This window comes from Filicampus tigris, chromosome 8 (assembly GCF_054856515.1).
Source record: "Filicampus tigris isolate MCC_2025a chromosome 8, RoL_Ftig_1.0, whole genome shotgun sequence".
Taxonomy (NCBI): domain Eukaryota; kingdom Metazoa; phylum Chordata; class Actinopteri; order Syngnathiformes; family Syngnathidae; genus Filicampus; species Filicampus tigris.
Window position 1 is genome coordinate 3,716,893 of NC_141224.1, and position 14,324 is coordinate 3,731,216.

The 14,324-nt window shown below is 48.7% G+C and overlaps 2 protein-coding genes across 9 annotated transcripts; both read right to left on the reverse strand.

The window, feature by feature from the left end:
- Positions 1 to 1,073: 1,073 nt before the first annotated feature.
- Positions 1,074 to 6,357, reverse strand: tmem116 (transmembrane protein 116). 5 transcript variants are annotated; one of them, XM_086037741.1, is made up of 12 exons: positions 6,141 to 6,357; positions 5,950 to 5,996; positions 4,876 to 4,942; positions 4,676 to 4,801; positions 4,299 to 4,403; positions 3,596 to 3,645; positions 3,412 to 3,495; positions 3,209 to 3,338; positions 2,489 to 2,633; positions 2,118 to 2,187; positions 1,860 to 2,008; positions 1,074 to 1,337 (listed from the first exon to the last, which is right to left on the reverse strand). In XM_086037741.1, exons 1-12 carry the CDS (start codon positions 6,183 to 6,185, stop codon positions 1,225 to 1,227), a joined length of 1,131 nt encoding a protein of 376 aa, XP_085893867.1. In that variant the 5' UTR covers positions 6,186 to 6,357; the 3' UTR covers positions 1,074 to 1,224. The 5 variants fall into 5 exon arrangements, with proteins under 5 accessions (XP_085893867.1, XP_085893870.1, XP_085893871.1 ...); XM_086037744.1 differs by having other exon boundaries at positions 2,105 to 2,187; XM_086037745.1 differs by lacking the exon at positions 4,299 to 4,403.
- Positions 6,358 to 6,623: 266 nt separating this feature from the next.
- LOC147143058 (uncharacterized) lies at positions 6,624 to 14,188 on the reverse strand. Of its 4 annotated transcripts, none has more exons than XM_086037735.1 (8): positions 12,626 to 13,110; positions 11,914 to 11,980; positions 10,328 to 10,674; positions 9,234 to 9,512; positions 8,855 to 8,933; positions 8,178 to 8,575; positions 7,589 to 7,736; positions 6,624 to 7,390 (listed from the first exon to the last, which is right to left on the reverse strand). In XM_086037735.1, the coding sequence occupies exons 1-8, from the start codon at positions 12,857 to 12,859 to the stop codon at positions 6,687 to 6,689; spliced, it is 2,256 nt and encodes a 751-aa protein (XP_085893861.1). In that variant the 5' UTR covers positions 12,860 to 13,110; the 3' UTR covers positions 6,624 to 6,686. The 4 variants fall into 4 exon arrangements, with proteins under 4 accessions (XP_085893861.1, XP_085893863.1, XP_085893864.1 ...); XM_086037737.1 differs by lacking the exon at positions 12,626 to 13,110 and adding an exon at positions 13,905 to 14,188 and having other exon boundaries at positions 6,627 to 7,390; XM_086037738.1 differs by lacking the exon at positions 12,626 to 13,110 and adding an exon at positions 13,117 to 13,216 and having other exon boundaries at positions 6,627 to 7,390.
- Between the last annotated feature and the right edge of the window lie 136 nt (positions 14,189 to 14,324).

Sequence of the window (14,324 nt, forward strand, 5' to 3'; positions counted from 1 at the left end):
CAAAGAAGGGTTTTAAAATGGTGTTCGAGTTTTAAAGAAGGGTTTTAAACTAGGGTTAGGGTTTTAAACTAGGGTTTTAAACTACATTTAAGGTTTCAAAGTAGGGTTGGGGTTTCAAAGTGGGGTTTAAAAGGAGGATTACTGTTTCAAAGTAGGGTTTAAAACTAGGGTTAGGGTTTCAAAGTAGGTTCCTTAGGGTTTGGGGTTTTAAAATAGGTTTTTTAACTAGTGTTAGGGTTTCAAAGTGGGGTTTCAAACAACGTTTACGGTTTTATAGGAGGATTTTAAACTAAGGTTACGGGTTTAGAATTAGGGTTGTAATTTTTTTGGTGGAATTATTTTCAATTTCTTGGAAAAGGGTGGTGTCGTGTGCTCCCTACGCCACCAGGGGGCACATAAGTGCATTCAAAGACGCCGATCGGATGGGCGGCAAAGAGAGTTACTATGGACACGCGCCGCGTTTGTTTGGCGGGAAGCACCTCTTACGGGATCCGCGTGAAGATTACGTAACACGCACGTGAACGTGAGCGGCACTAAGGCGGCCATGTTGCTTGAAGGGGGCTGACGTAATGCCAGCGTGCTCATTAGCGCTGACGCAGGGGAGGGGGCTGAATGGGGGACAGCGGGGGCGACATGTCGCCGACAACTTGGCCGGGTTCACTCAACAGGAAGTTCTTTGTTGTCGGCAGGAGGGGGGGGGGGGGGGGGGTAGTCCGGTCAGGTGGCGTCGGCACGTGAAAAACAGCAAACAAAACACAAGTGAGCTCACTTGTGTTGGGAAGGTGAAGGTCGTGTTTGAATCCAGCGCAATCTTCTTCATGCAAATGTTCCCCTATGCGCTTGCCAATTCATTTGAGTATTGATTAGTTGCCGACCAATCGATTGGTCTGGACACGTCTTGGGAGGCAACGTCATCACTCGATTGCAAAATGTTCAAGTTTGGTTGCGCTGCTGCCTCGACATACGAGTGAGTCCACAAAGGAGATTCTCAAGATCCGAAATTTGGCTTTGACTCGCGAGCTCAAACTTGTGCGCTGGCACTCAACTCACGTGATGACAAAAAGTCAAACAAGAACCTTGGAACTGTTTACTCCAAAACAAAAACAGCTACACTTTGTGTATTACAAAAAACAATCACTTTGCTTTTCAGTCTGACAGCTTTAATACTACTGCCAATTAGCATCCATCTATGTTGCCATGCTTGAAAAACATGTGCGCTGACAGTCATATATTCTTTATCCTCTGCATGGACAGACTAATGTTCGTGGCGTTCTGATGAGCCGAGAGAAATTGAGGTCTCGTGAATCCCACTTGAGTCTCAGGCAGGTCAAGCCACACTGTGATGCCTGGAAATCAAGTGGGTATCATGAGAGCGCCAAAGCAAACAGCATTTCTGTCCGTCTTGGCTATCCTGCACTGCCTCATGTGGCCAAGCAAGGCAAGCACACCAGAAGGATCCAAATGGATGGTGTTCAATTTGCCATCATTTGAAATTCAAAAGTATTTTCACGCTTATCAGATCTTTAGCGATCACGTGATTCATAAGACTCAACGTCATTTTTACAACTTCTCACAACTAACAAGTGAATGATGTGAGTGGCGGCCGGCGAGGGGCCGGGCCAGCCCACTCGCAGCAACAGTGGCGCCGATCAAGTTCACGCAATGTCAACAGTGCAATTTGGGTTATTTCCAAATGTGACCCGCACTGCTTTCGTACACGGCCAGACGTGGTACTCATCCGATCTTGACGTCATCAAAAGGCGACAAAACTGACACGGCGGACGAAGCAGCAGGAAACGGTCAGCGGCGACGGCGGGCGACGGCGGGCGACGGCGGGCGACGGCGGGCGACGTCCTCACGCTGTGTAGCTCCTCGCTGTCCCCTTCTGCGCCCGCAGCAGCGGCGTCTGCGTGTGGGCCTCGCGCCACACCAAAGTCCGTCCTTGTGGGCCACGCCCGCACGCCAGCGCGGCAAAATGGAGGATGCCCGGCGACGCCGATGTGACAGCCTGCCGCGCGCGCGCACACACACACAGACACACGCACGCGCGCACAGGTGAGCTTTGAAGTGGGCGGTGGCTGCCATGTTGGTGAAGGTCGCCCACCTGCGTGACGTACAAGACCACAGTGGACAAGCCCACGACGTCCGACGACGACCTCATGGCGCGCAAGGCCACCAAAGAAGCCGCTGATGCAACAACATGACATCATCAGCGCTGACGGTCAATCAACAGGCTGACATCATACGTGCAACACAGTCGCGTGTCATTTCCAGAGCATTAGATCAATAACGGGAAAGACTTTTGAAAAAAAACGATTTATTTGACTGATTGGCAGTTGTTATCAGTCAAAATTGTTCCTACTTTCAATATACACACGCGTGTCTCAAAGGAAGTTTTGCGACTTTGCAATGTGTTTTGTTTTGTGAAGACGCTCATTCCATTTGGGGATTTTTGTCCTATTGATGGACAAGAAACATTTGGACTCACTTGGTCCCCAGCAGAGGGCAAAGGTGAGGCAGTACGCCAGCATCCGCAAGTCCAGCGCCCGGAAGGACGCGCGTTGCTGGTTGCCAAGGTAACCGTGTGATGTCACCACACGCCGGTAAACCTGACGGGATTTTCCCATGAGCACCTGGGGCGGGAAGGAGCTGCGTTAGCGCCACGTGACAGTGTCAGCGTGTCATGCATGGAAACGTGTTACCTGGCATGTTAGCGTGTCACGTTGAAAAGTGCTCCTTTTCCACATTGCGGTCTTAGCATGTCCCTTGAAGTGTTAGCGTGTCCATTTGGCATGCTAGCATGGAATGTAAGCGTGTCACGAAATATGTTTGGCTGTCACATGACGTGCTTGTGTGTAATGTCCCACATGACAGTGGTATAGCGTGTCATGTGACATCAAGGGCCGCATTTGCATGTCAACTAACATGCTAGCGTAATCACGTGATGTGTTAGTGTGTGACATGGCAGCCTTAGCAAGTCGCATGAAGTGTTAGCGCATTGTGTTAGCGTGTCAAGATGACATGTAAGAATGTCATGTGTTAGCATGTACATGGTAACACATGCCCTGACATGCTAACATGTCATGTTACTCGGGGATGTGGCACGTGTTGCCGAAGCGTGTCATGTTAGTGTGAGGCGCACGTTGACGTGTAAGGTACTAGAAGACATCAGCACGGGGTGCTAGGTAAGATCACATGACGCGCTCACCATCATGCCGACGAGCGTGAGGACGAAGGCGACGAGGAAGACGGCGCCGCAGTAGCCGCGCAGCAGGCGGCAGGCTCCGATTGGTCGCTCGGTGGTGACGGGAAGCACACCGACGGGCATCAGCAGACATCTGCCGTCGCACGGTGAAAACAAATAAGCCGCACGCATGTGAGGCCAGGCGGCACACGCGTGCTCCTCCTCACCTGTAGGTGTCGCTGCAGTTGTTGGCGCAGCCGCCCAGGCGTGCTTGGATGAAGACGGGCGCCATCAGGAGAAGCGGGACCATGCTGAGTCAGCGCACAAGGTGAGCCCGTCACGAAGTCACAGGCTAACAAGCTAACAAGCTAACAAGCTAAAAAGCTAACGGGCTCACGAGCTCAAACTCACCCGGAGAGCAACGCTGTCATGTTGGCGGTCGGGATGGCTCGCTTGGAAGTCTGTGGATGAAAATGGCACGTCAACAAAATGGATGCCGGCAACAAGTGGAACTCATTTGCATATCATTTGATCAATACTGGTGAAGACACAGCCCAAGGAAATTTATTTAACTGATAAGAATATTTCGATGGCAGGCAGTTGTTATTGAAAAGGTAGAAATTGTAGCTAAAAAAAAAAAAAAAAGATTAGATCTAAATGAATATTTTTCATGCTTCTAATGCCAAAATATCTTCAGTTTAATGTTTTGCAACATACTGAAAAGGCTAACTCCATTTTAAGATGTACTGTCCAGTCTTATTTGCTTCGTTGCTTAATTTGCCTTTCCCGTGAAAACATCTTTTCTCTTTTTTTGTCTTCTTTTCCAAATGTGGCACAAGCTCTCTTTGCTGTTAATGCCACTCATGATGTTGCTGCAATGCACCAGATGGCTCTGCCAGCACGTGGCAGGCTGCCAACTTACAATTTGGGCCTCCAATTTGAAATCACAAAAGGACTTCAAATATGACACACGTTTACGCAGACAAAACCAAGGAGGAATTCAAAATAGCTACATTACAATTCGTCCGCTGTCTTTACATTTGTTCACTGAGTAAAAATGTACCCATTTTGTCCGTTTTGTGTGTGCGTGTGTGTGTGAGGGGGCAAGTGCTACCTGAGCAGGAAGCTGGTGAGGGACACACCAGAAGTTAAGACGCAGACGAGCGTACACATTCCACATGTAGTTCAGTGTGTAGAAGAAGGATGCCATGCACACAACCTGACACACACACACACACACACGCAAACATGTCAGGCGGACAACAATGTGACACTTCCTGTGCCAGACACTCAACAAAACATTTGGGTCACACAGGCTTTTGTTGGTGCTGTCTGACTGGCACACACACACACGCATACACACTGCACATACATGAACACACACTTTTGTGCTCATGAAAACACACGCACACAAATACAAACCCGTGCAGTACACGGTTGGCACATGCACAAATATACACAGACATACTGTACACTTTTTTTGGTTGGCACCTGTAGCGCCGCATGCAGTCGGTAGCAGGCGAGGGCGCCGGCGTGGCGCGCGAGTAGAGCGCCCCCTAGCAGGCCGCAGAGTGCGAGCAGCAGGTCGGACACGGCCAGCAGCAGGAGCGGGCGAGGCTGCAACCACACAGCAGTGACGTCACGTCGGCAAACCTGCGGGCGCACGCGCGCTTTCGAACCTCGATGCTCACCTCGGACACGGCCCCGCCCAGACGCCGCGACGTCACGCAGGTGAGGACGGAGGCGGAGCCCAAAGCGCTGCAATGACAACGAGGCCTGCTGAGTGACGCGGCCAACAACTATATATTGAATTCTTTTAGTCGTGTTAGGAAATGTTTGCTTTTAAACTTTTTTTTTTTTTTTAACCTTTTTTGTTCAACACATTTTATTGACTTACTTTAATTTGTATTTTCCTCAATTCAAGCATAGTACCGATGTTTAAATTGCAACATGTTGTAGTGTTAATTACTTCTAAAATGTTTGGAGTATTACAACACTATTCTTGTGTAATTTTCTCTTTTTTGGGGTAATATTTTGAATTTAACCAAATGGCCTTTTTTGTCATAATACAGTGTTGAAGTTTTTCTTTTAATATTACAACGTTATTGTTTCAAAACTGAAAGGTTTCAGTTTCCATAATATTTGACTTTATCCCTGGTAAGTTATTAATATTTTCTTTGTTTTGATATTTTGGCATTATTCTCATAAGTTATAAATGTTTGTCGTGTAACATTCCGACTTTATTTTTGTTGCAATTGGAGTTTTCTTTCTCTTGGCGTACATAATGTACGACTGCCCACAGGCCCGACCTAATTGATTGCTTAAACCCTAACATCATTTTTTGATTAATTTATTATTTTTTTACTACGTTTTGTTTTTAATGCGTTTCCCCCCATAGTAATGATTAAGGTCTTTTAAAATCTGTGTTTCTAATTGTAATTTCCAATTTGCATCGTACCTATTCACTTCATTTATTTTAGCAATTTTAGTAAGCTACTTTATACTTTTCTTTGAAATGTCTTTCTCATTTGAAGTGTCAAATGAGAATTTTGGTTATTCTATTCTGTTAATATCACAATGAAGTCGCTCTGGCTTTTGATGAATATTTCCAATGTTGGTTGTAGCGGCGCTACGTCTTTTTTTAGGTGCTGCTTGGCGTGAAAAGTTGAGAATCAACATCTCGGAACCACAGACAGCATCCGACGTCATTGCAAGGAAGCAATCGATGAATGCGTTACAATCAATTCGGAGCAATCGCAAGTCACCTGATGAAAGCGGTGACGGCGTGAATCCACGGCAGCGCGCTCATAACCTGCACACACGCGCGCGCACGCACGCACACATTCTGAGTGACAGCTGCGCTGAGCGCTCAAACAGAACCAAACAAACAGTCCTCGCTTGCACGTTTTCTTTCGCCATGTGTCAGTCAAGAAGCAAGCCACGCCCACCGCCGTACCTGTGTCCACTCGTGCGTTCCGGTCGTGTTGTGCATGCTGCCCATCGATCGGTCCGTCGGTCTATTGGTGGCTGTGCTTCAGCCGCCCATTTATGAATTCAACAGCCTGTGGCCACGCCCACAAGAAGAGGCCGAGCGTCCTGCCTGCCTGCCCGCAGCGCCCCCTGGTGGACTTTACGTGCTCCACACATCAATGGTAGGGTTGCAAATCAGGGTTGACAGCCTGCATCACGGGAAGACAGGATGAGGGATTGAAGTTTACGTTTGAATCAGTGGTTAGGGTTTCAAGGTAGGGCATCAAGACAGAATAGGGTTTTTAGCAGGGTGACTGTTTATAATTGTATGCATTCAAGCTTCAACACAGACAAGGCTTTCAAATCAGGGCTTCAAGCCAAGGTTCGGATTTCAAGAGGTAGATGACATCACCGACACCAGGTTTTTATATTCTCATTAAAAAAAAAAAAAAAAAAACACAAACCAACATACTGGTATGCTGATGACTTTTATTGAAGATAAGAAATGTTGACGTTTGAGGCGCCCAGCGCGTCACTCGCACTTTTCGTCACTTCGGCTCGTCTCCCCAGCGGCCGTCGCCTCGGCGGCCGTCGCCTCGGCGGCCGCGACATCCTCCGCGGCCGTAGTGCTAGTGACGGCGGCGTGGGCGCCTTCCTGCGCCTGGTGCCTCCTGACGTGCTTGCGGAAGGCGCGCGCCCCGCTGAAGTTCTTGCGGCAGATGCGGCAGAAGTAGGGTCGGCTGGCGTCGTGCACGTCCACGTGGTAGCTGAGCTCCAGCGGGCGGCTGAAGGCCTTGTGGCACACGGGGCAGTGGTGGCGCACGTCCGAGTGCACCAGCATGTGGCTCTTGAGCGAGGCGGCCTGCTTGAAGGTCTTGGCGCAGACGCGGCAGGCGAAGGGCCGCGCGTCGCCGTGCAGCCGCTGGTGGCGGCGCAGCGCGCTGGAGAAGGTGAAGGTCTTGGCGCAGAGCGGGCAGGCGTAGGGCTTCTCGCCCGTGTGGATGCGCCGGTGCTCCTTCAGGTGCACCTGCTGCGTGAAGGTCTTCTTGCAGGTGGCGCACTGGAAGGGTCGCTCGCCCGAGTGGATGCGCAGGTGCTTCTGCAGCGCCGACGCCTTGAAGCAGTCGCGGCCGCACACCGGGCACACGTAGCCGCGTTTGTCCTCGCCGTCCAACCGCGCCGCCGCCGCCGCCCTCGTTCTCGTCCGCGTCGTCGACATCGTGGTGCCGTCCGATTCTGAAAAAAGCCATTGACGGGGAGAAGAGAAAAAAAAAAAGCATCAAGACCAAGATAAAAAGGACAAATGGAATGAAGACAAAGACAGTTGAGGAAAAAGATCAACGTCTTGATGAAGACAAGAAAATAAATAAAGAGGACAAACACAAAGACGAAGATGAGGAGCAGGATCTTGGAGGCGGCGAGCGGTCCGCGTACGTATGAGGGCGGGGCTCCAGTCTTCTTCTTCGCCATCAGAGTTGATGAGACCGTTCACCGCTTCCTCCTCGCCCTGCTCTTCCTCCCTGGCGTCCTGGTTGCCACGGTTACCGGGTCGCTGCTCCTTTTTGGGAAGCCCCTCCTTTATCTGAGGATGACATCATCATCATCATCATCATCATCAAGATGGCCGACCATCCGGCAGTGGCTTTTATCCGTGGCCGTCTATATGACAGGACTATCACGAGGCCCCTGGCGACTGAAGCCAGACGGCGGCCATCTTGCGTTGCCACTCTTACTGACTGACAACTCGTGTTGGTGTTTTCACTCCAAACATTATACGCGCTCGTTTTACGCCAGGACGTCCGGATGGAGTCGTGAGCCAACTTCACTGTTTGCATCGACCACTCAGAGTATATTCGTCACTTTCAGAGATTAAGTTTACATTTGGCAGCCATTTTTTTCCCTGATGGGCTTTGCTTTCATTTCACTGTTGAACAAAAAATGGGTGTTGAAATAAAAAAATAAAAAAAATAGTGATAAAAAGTTTTCAACGCTGAGACTTAAGAAACTTGATGACGTGACTTACTTCCACCTGAGGCTGCGTGTCTCCGTCCACCATGTTGGCGCTGTTGGCAGGGAGCGAAGATGGCGGCGGCGGCGGAGCGGGTACGGCGGGCAGGTCCAGGAGATCCTGGCGCTCGTGCGTTTTGATGTGCTTGCGCAACTCGTAGGGCCTGAGGAAGCACTTGGCGCAGACGTGGCAGCGGTGCGGCCGCTCGGCCGTGTGGATCTTCTCGTGGGCCTTCAGGTTGGTGGCGTTGGCGAAGCTTTTGCCGCACACCGAGCAGCCGTGCAGCCGCGTGGCGGCGTGGACCTCCAGGTGCTCCTTCAGCTTGTACGGCCTGGAGAAGATGCGGCCGCACAGCTCGCACTCGTGCACCTTCTTCTTCTTCGTCTTCTTCTTCAGACGCAACGAACGCTCCGCTGGGGAGGGAACAAACGGGTTACGGCAAAGTGGGCCACGCCGGCATCGGGTTGCCGTGGCTTCAACTTTGTTTTCATCCAGTACAGTTCAGTTTTATTTCACTTTTAAGTACAATACGTTTTCAACTTTTACTGTTTGTTTTTTTTCCCTTCTTTCTTTTCTTTAGTGTTAGCAAGGGATAGAATCAAATACTGTTTGTTTATCTCACATGCACGAGTACAGGGCAATGAAGGAAAAAAAAAAAAAGGAAAAAATACCAAGCCGACGGTGCAGCTCACCTTGCAACGAAGACCCGTCCTGCGAGTGCTCCTCTTCCTCGCCGTCCTGCTCTTCGTCCTGTCGGCACGGTGACGTCACCTTTAGTCACGTTTAAATGGAGGACGCCACAGTGTTGGACGATCACCGCAATAAGTCAACGCGTCCGCCATATTGGATGTGGCAGATCCTACACCGACTGACTCGCTCGTTCATTGACATCTTCATCACTCTCGCTTAAACAGTTCAATAAATGAATCTCACCAAGCGCGCACCATGAGTGGAAAACGAACGAGGCTGACGCATTTCAACGTTTGCAGTCCACCCACTTTGCCACATCCAACATGGCGGTATCGCCGCCTCCGCCCGACGACACCCCCCGGCCCCACGGCGGCGACTCACCATGGCGTCTTCCAGATGTTTCTGCAGATGCTTGCGGAGCAGGCCGGGCCGGTTGAAGCTTTTGCTGCACACGGAGCACGGGTGCGGCTTGCGGCCCGTGTGCAGCGTGGCGTGGTCGCGGAAGGCCGACGGCGTGGTGAAGACCTTGCGGCACACGGCGCAGGTGTAGGCGTCGCCCGAGTGCGTGCGCTGGTGCTCCGAGCGGCCCGCCGTGGAGGCGAAGCGCTTGGGGCACAGCGCGCAGGCGTACGGACGCTCGCCCGTGTGCACGCGTTGGTGCTGCGCAAGGGACACAAAACAAAAACAACCACGGGATCAAGGGATCAGCCGATTACAAAATTAAGGAAAGCGGCGCCAATCCCAATCGCGGCCGATTCGATCGGTGCACTCGTACTAGCAAGTACCCGATCATGAACCCATATTCCACGAACAACTATATTTAATGTATTTTCAAACTCTAAGTTTCACTTTTTGGGGAAGGGGGGGGGGTCATCGTTTGGCCGTTACATGCCCCTTCTACAAAGGAGAGCTCAGACTGGCACAAAATTCCCATTCCCTAATAATCGTCTTTGACTTTCCTTTGACGGTTGGCAAAGACTTTTGGTGCGTTAGCCACGGTGGCTACCTTCTTTACCAAACTAAAGAAGGTGAAGGTAACGCACCAAAAGTATTTGCCAACTGCCAAACAAAAGTAGCAGTAATCGTCACGGCAACTAATGCTTTGCTAGTTTTGCATGCAGTTTCGGCCACCGCAAGGATTTTTTACTATTTACAGCAGCAGAAGACGTAAGAAGATTCTTTCCACATTTGGCCGCAATGCAACACAGGATTTCTGGCTAAGCCATTCGAACCGGTTCTATATGTTATGAATGTATTGTTTTCGCCGTCTTTGTTATTGCATGACTACGTTTAACTCAGCACCCCATTTAACCGGACCAGCGCCACGTCAACTCCGGAGCGTCTGCCGGCCCCCAGAAGACGTCCGCAGCTCAATTGTTCAACGCCAAGACGGCAGCCTCACTTGAGGCTGATCAGCAGATTGATCATTTGGCCAGTTGCGGATGATGAAGCGTACGCTTTTGCGGGCGGCAAACCTGCAGGAGGTATCGTCGCTGCAGGAAGGCGCGGCCGCACTGGTCGCACACGTGCTGCTTCTGCGGGGCGTGTCGCAGGCGGTGGCGGCGCAGGCAGCCCAGCTGTGCGTAGCGGGCGCCGCAGTCCTGGCAGGCGTAGGGCTTCTCGCCCGTGTGCACGCGCTGGTGCACCTTGACGTTGATCTTCTTGCTGAAGCGCTTGCCGCACACGCCGCAGGCGTGCGGCTTCTCGCCCAAGTGCGCCGCCATGTGGTCGGAGAGGCGCGACGGGCACGAGAAGTCGCGCTCGCACAGCGTGCAGTGATGCCGCCGCTTGGGGGGCGCCGCCATCGCCGCCGGGACGTCGCCTGCGGGAAAACGCACGCGCACGGCCGCGCTGTGGTGACCGGTCGTTTCGTGTAAAGCCCTCCATCGGTGATTGGCAACGGGTGGCACTAGTAGCACACGGGCTCTCTCTAGTGTTATGCAAAAAGAATCACGGCCTAAATACAGTTCAGTTGTTTTGATGTTTGCGTTTAATCTGGAGGAAATATTTTGTTTTGTAGTTCTTTCTAGAATGTTGCTCAATTTGGGCGCAGTGCTCACTTTTTAAACTTTTTGGATATTAGGCACGCCCCCTTTCTGTCCACTTTTAAAACCCGGTTGAAGACACACTTCTATTCTCTGGCTTTTGATCAGACCTGAAATTTTCGGCTCTTTTCCGGTGTCAATTGTATATAGTGTTTTAGGTTAATTTATTGATCAACACTTGTGTATTATAGCCTTTTTATTGTTTATTATTATTATTTATTATTGTTTGTAAAGTGCTTTGTTACAGCTGTTATGAAATGCGCTATATAAATAAAATTGTATTGTTTCAGTGGCATACTTTATCCTTTCTAAAAGGTTCTCTTTTTGGCATAACATTACAACTTCATGCTTATGTCATTTTCCCTTTTTCCTATTTTAACTTTATCCTTGTGAAATTGTTTTTTTGTCATAAAACCACTTGATTTTCCTGAAAAAAATGGACATGTTGAGATTATCCTCATAATATTACAACTTTCGTTTTGGAATCTACACATTGTTGATGCCACAAAATTTGACGTGATTTCGGTCTAATATTTGGACATTATTCTCCTAAGAAATACAAATAAATGATGGTCAAGTCATCTTGTGACTTTGTTGTTTCAATTTGAGTTTTCTGTCTCTTGGCACACATTTTTCGGATATTGCTTGTAGTATTCCGATTTTAGTGTCAGATAAAAGAGGATTTGTTTTGGGTTTTTTTCGTCCGTGAGCGTGTCAACTGGCCAAATCCATTTTGGTTGTATTGAGATTTGGTAACTGGACGTTTTTTGCATAAAAGTTGGACTTAATTCTCGGAAAAGGACATCCTTTTTCTTGTAAGATTACAACTTTTGAAGTATCAATTTTCTCTTGCTTTTGATGAACACTTAGGTTTATGTACTATGGTACTGTATTTTAACATTGCACATTACAGTGGTATTTTGAGAGCCAATTATTTTTTGGGGTGATGCCAAAAGTTTGTGAAGCACTGTGATAACCGCTACTCCCTCCACATTCCAACAAAACATCGGCGTTACCTTCAGCTAGCAACTCAGCAAGCTTTTCTTCTTCTGGTTGTTCTTCCATTTTCATGTCATTCATCTTCTGCACTCAAAAAAAAGGACAAGTTCCAAATGAACAGCAGTCACAATATTTCATCGACAACAAACCTTTTTATGCTCAACTAGGGTTGGATGATGATCGCGACATGTTTTTTCACATGTCCGTGCTCAAATATTATCATCATTTTTTTAAATATTCATTTTAAACTGCCAGTTTTAAAGCATTTGTACTGATAACTAGGAGCACTTCAACATTTTTGCAAGATATGAACTAATGCCACTTTAAAGCAAACAGAAAAACAGTCAAACAATTTTTAGTCAACATTTTGACAAATGTAAAAGCCCAAAAAAGTATGACGTCGTCTGACTGGGTCCAGCAGAGGAGAGTGCTCGCTGCCTTATGAAAGGATCCAAAAGGAGAAGCTGGCATTCGAAACGCAAAGAATATTATGTGGTGGAGCACTTTCCTATCTTGCCGCTTCGGTCTCAAAAACAGATGTTTGCAAAGTGCTGCTCTTTTGGTGACTCAATGAGCTAAAAATAAATCTGCATATTGTACAGCATTCTGGAAAGCCCTACCGGCGGAAATTAGAGCATTTAAATCACCTCTTAAGACTCATTTTTACACTCTTGCATATAGTTAAGTCATATGTAGTATGCAGATTGCCTTCTTGCTGTGCCTGAACACCTGAATTTTGGCCTTTTGATTACTGCTTCTCCTCTCCACTTTTCTTGCTTGAAGAGGGGGCGAATTTGAGGCTGTTGCTATATGGATTTGGCACCGACCGAGCGAGACAAGATCTAAATGTTGCCCACTCTGCATCCATTGTAGCCAGCTCAACATGGAAGGGGGGTTTCGTCCATCTGTGATTGTCCCTTTTCGTCTTAATTCCCAAAATGCGATTTTCTTAGTGTTTTTCATTGCACAGTTGGGGGTTTTAAATCAGAGAATGTCGCAGATCTTTGTCAACTGTGGGCCTGTGAAGCTCTTTGAGACGCTATTGCGATTACGTGCTTTACAAATAAACTTGATTTGCCTCTTGACTTCATGCGCAGCTAGATTAGCAGCCAATATACAAACAATGAGCATTTTTTCAGGAGCTTCAGGGAGCTGTTCCTAAAGCGAGCTGTAGTTATCATGAACGTGACACTTTTTTTCTAGGTACAACAACAACATACTGTACTGTATATGCCAGGGGTGACCAAATCGATGATCGAGGGCCGCTATCCTGCAGGTTTTCGATGTTTCCCTCCTCCGACACAGATGATTCAATGATCAGCTCATCGGCAAGCTCTGCAGAAGCCCGATAACGATACTGATCATTTCAATCAGGTGTGTTGGAGGAGGGAAACCATGCAGGATAGCGGCCCTCGATGACCAGGGTTGGACAGCCCTGGTATATGCAGTGTTGTTCTGACTTCAGATGTCGAAAGGTTTTGTTTTGGGGGTAGACGATCGAAATGGCTTTGGGGTATTGAAGGTTGCTAACACGAGCCAAAGAGGCTAAAACACAAACCACATGCGCTTGACAACAGCCGAAGGGAGCTCACGCTAGTAGCAACCACCTTATCAGCCCTAAAATCAGATTCTGCACCAAAAGCAGGCAGCTGCCAGTGGTTAGTGCGAGCAAAAACGACAAAAACAAATCATTTAACTCTTGTAAGCTAACACCAGCTCAAGGCTGCCATAGGTACAGAAACTTAAAAGGAGCGGCTGCGTGTTAAATAAAATGTTAAAAAGCTCATAAAACCCGAAGGCAGCTGCCAAAAGTGCATTTTAAATAGATTAATAGATCCCGTGTGGATGATGTCTCCGTCGAATACGATCGATATGATGCTAACACAAGCTAGCTCGGCTAACGGCGACGTGACGCGTCATGTCAGTCACGCAAAAAAACAACAACAAAAAACACCATAACTTTGCGGGCAACTCATGATCCGAATTTTGTTCGAGGTTGATTAGTTACCTTCAGCGAGCAGCGCAGCGTCCGTGGAGCAAACTCGTTCGGCGTCGTGTCATCAGCTCGTCAGCGGCCACATGCACGCGCTCGTTGCCGCTCGCACGCGCACGCTGAAATTAAGTCATTCTACAAATGACGTACAAGTGATTACATTGACGGCATCATGAGGCCATCCACTTCCCGCAGAGCAAAAAGCATCCAAAATAAGATAATGAACTAGAAACAAGAAGTCTCTCCTTGTGAGGGTCACGAGTGAGCTGGGGCCCCTCCCAGCTAACTGACAAACAGCCTGGACTGGTCGCCAGCCAATGTCCGGCCACAAGGACAAACATTTGGACTGCTCACCATATGATGTCAGGGCACATGTTGACAAACAGCGGATTGGTTGCCAGGATGTTGTCAGACAAACAATAAGACTGGTTGTGA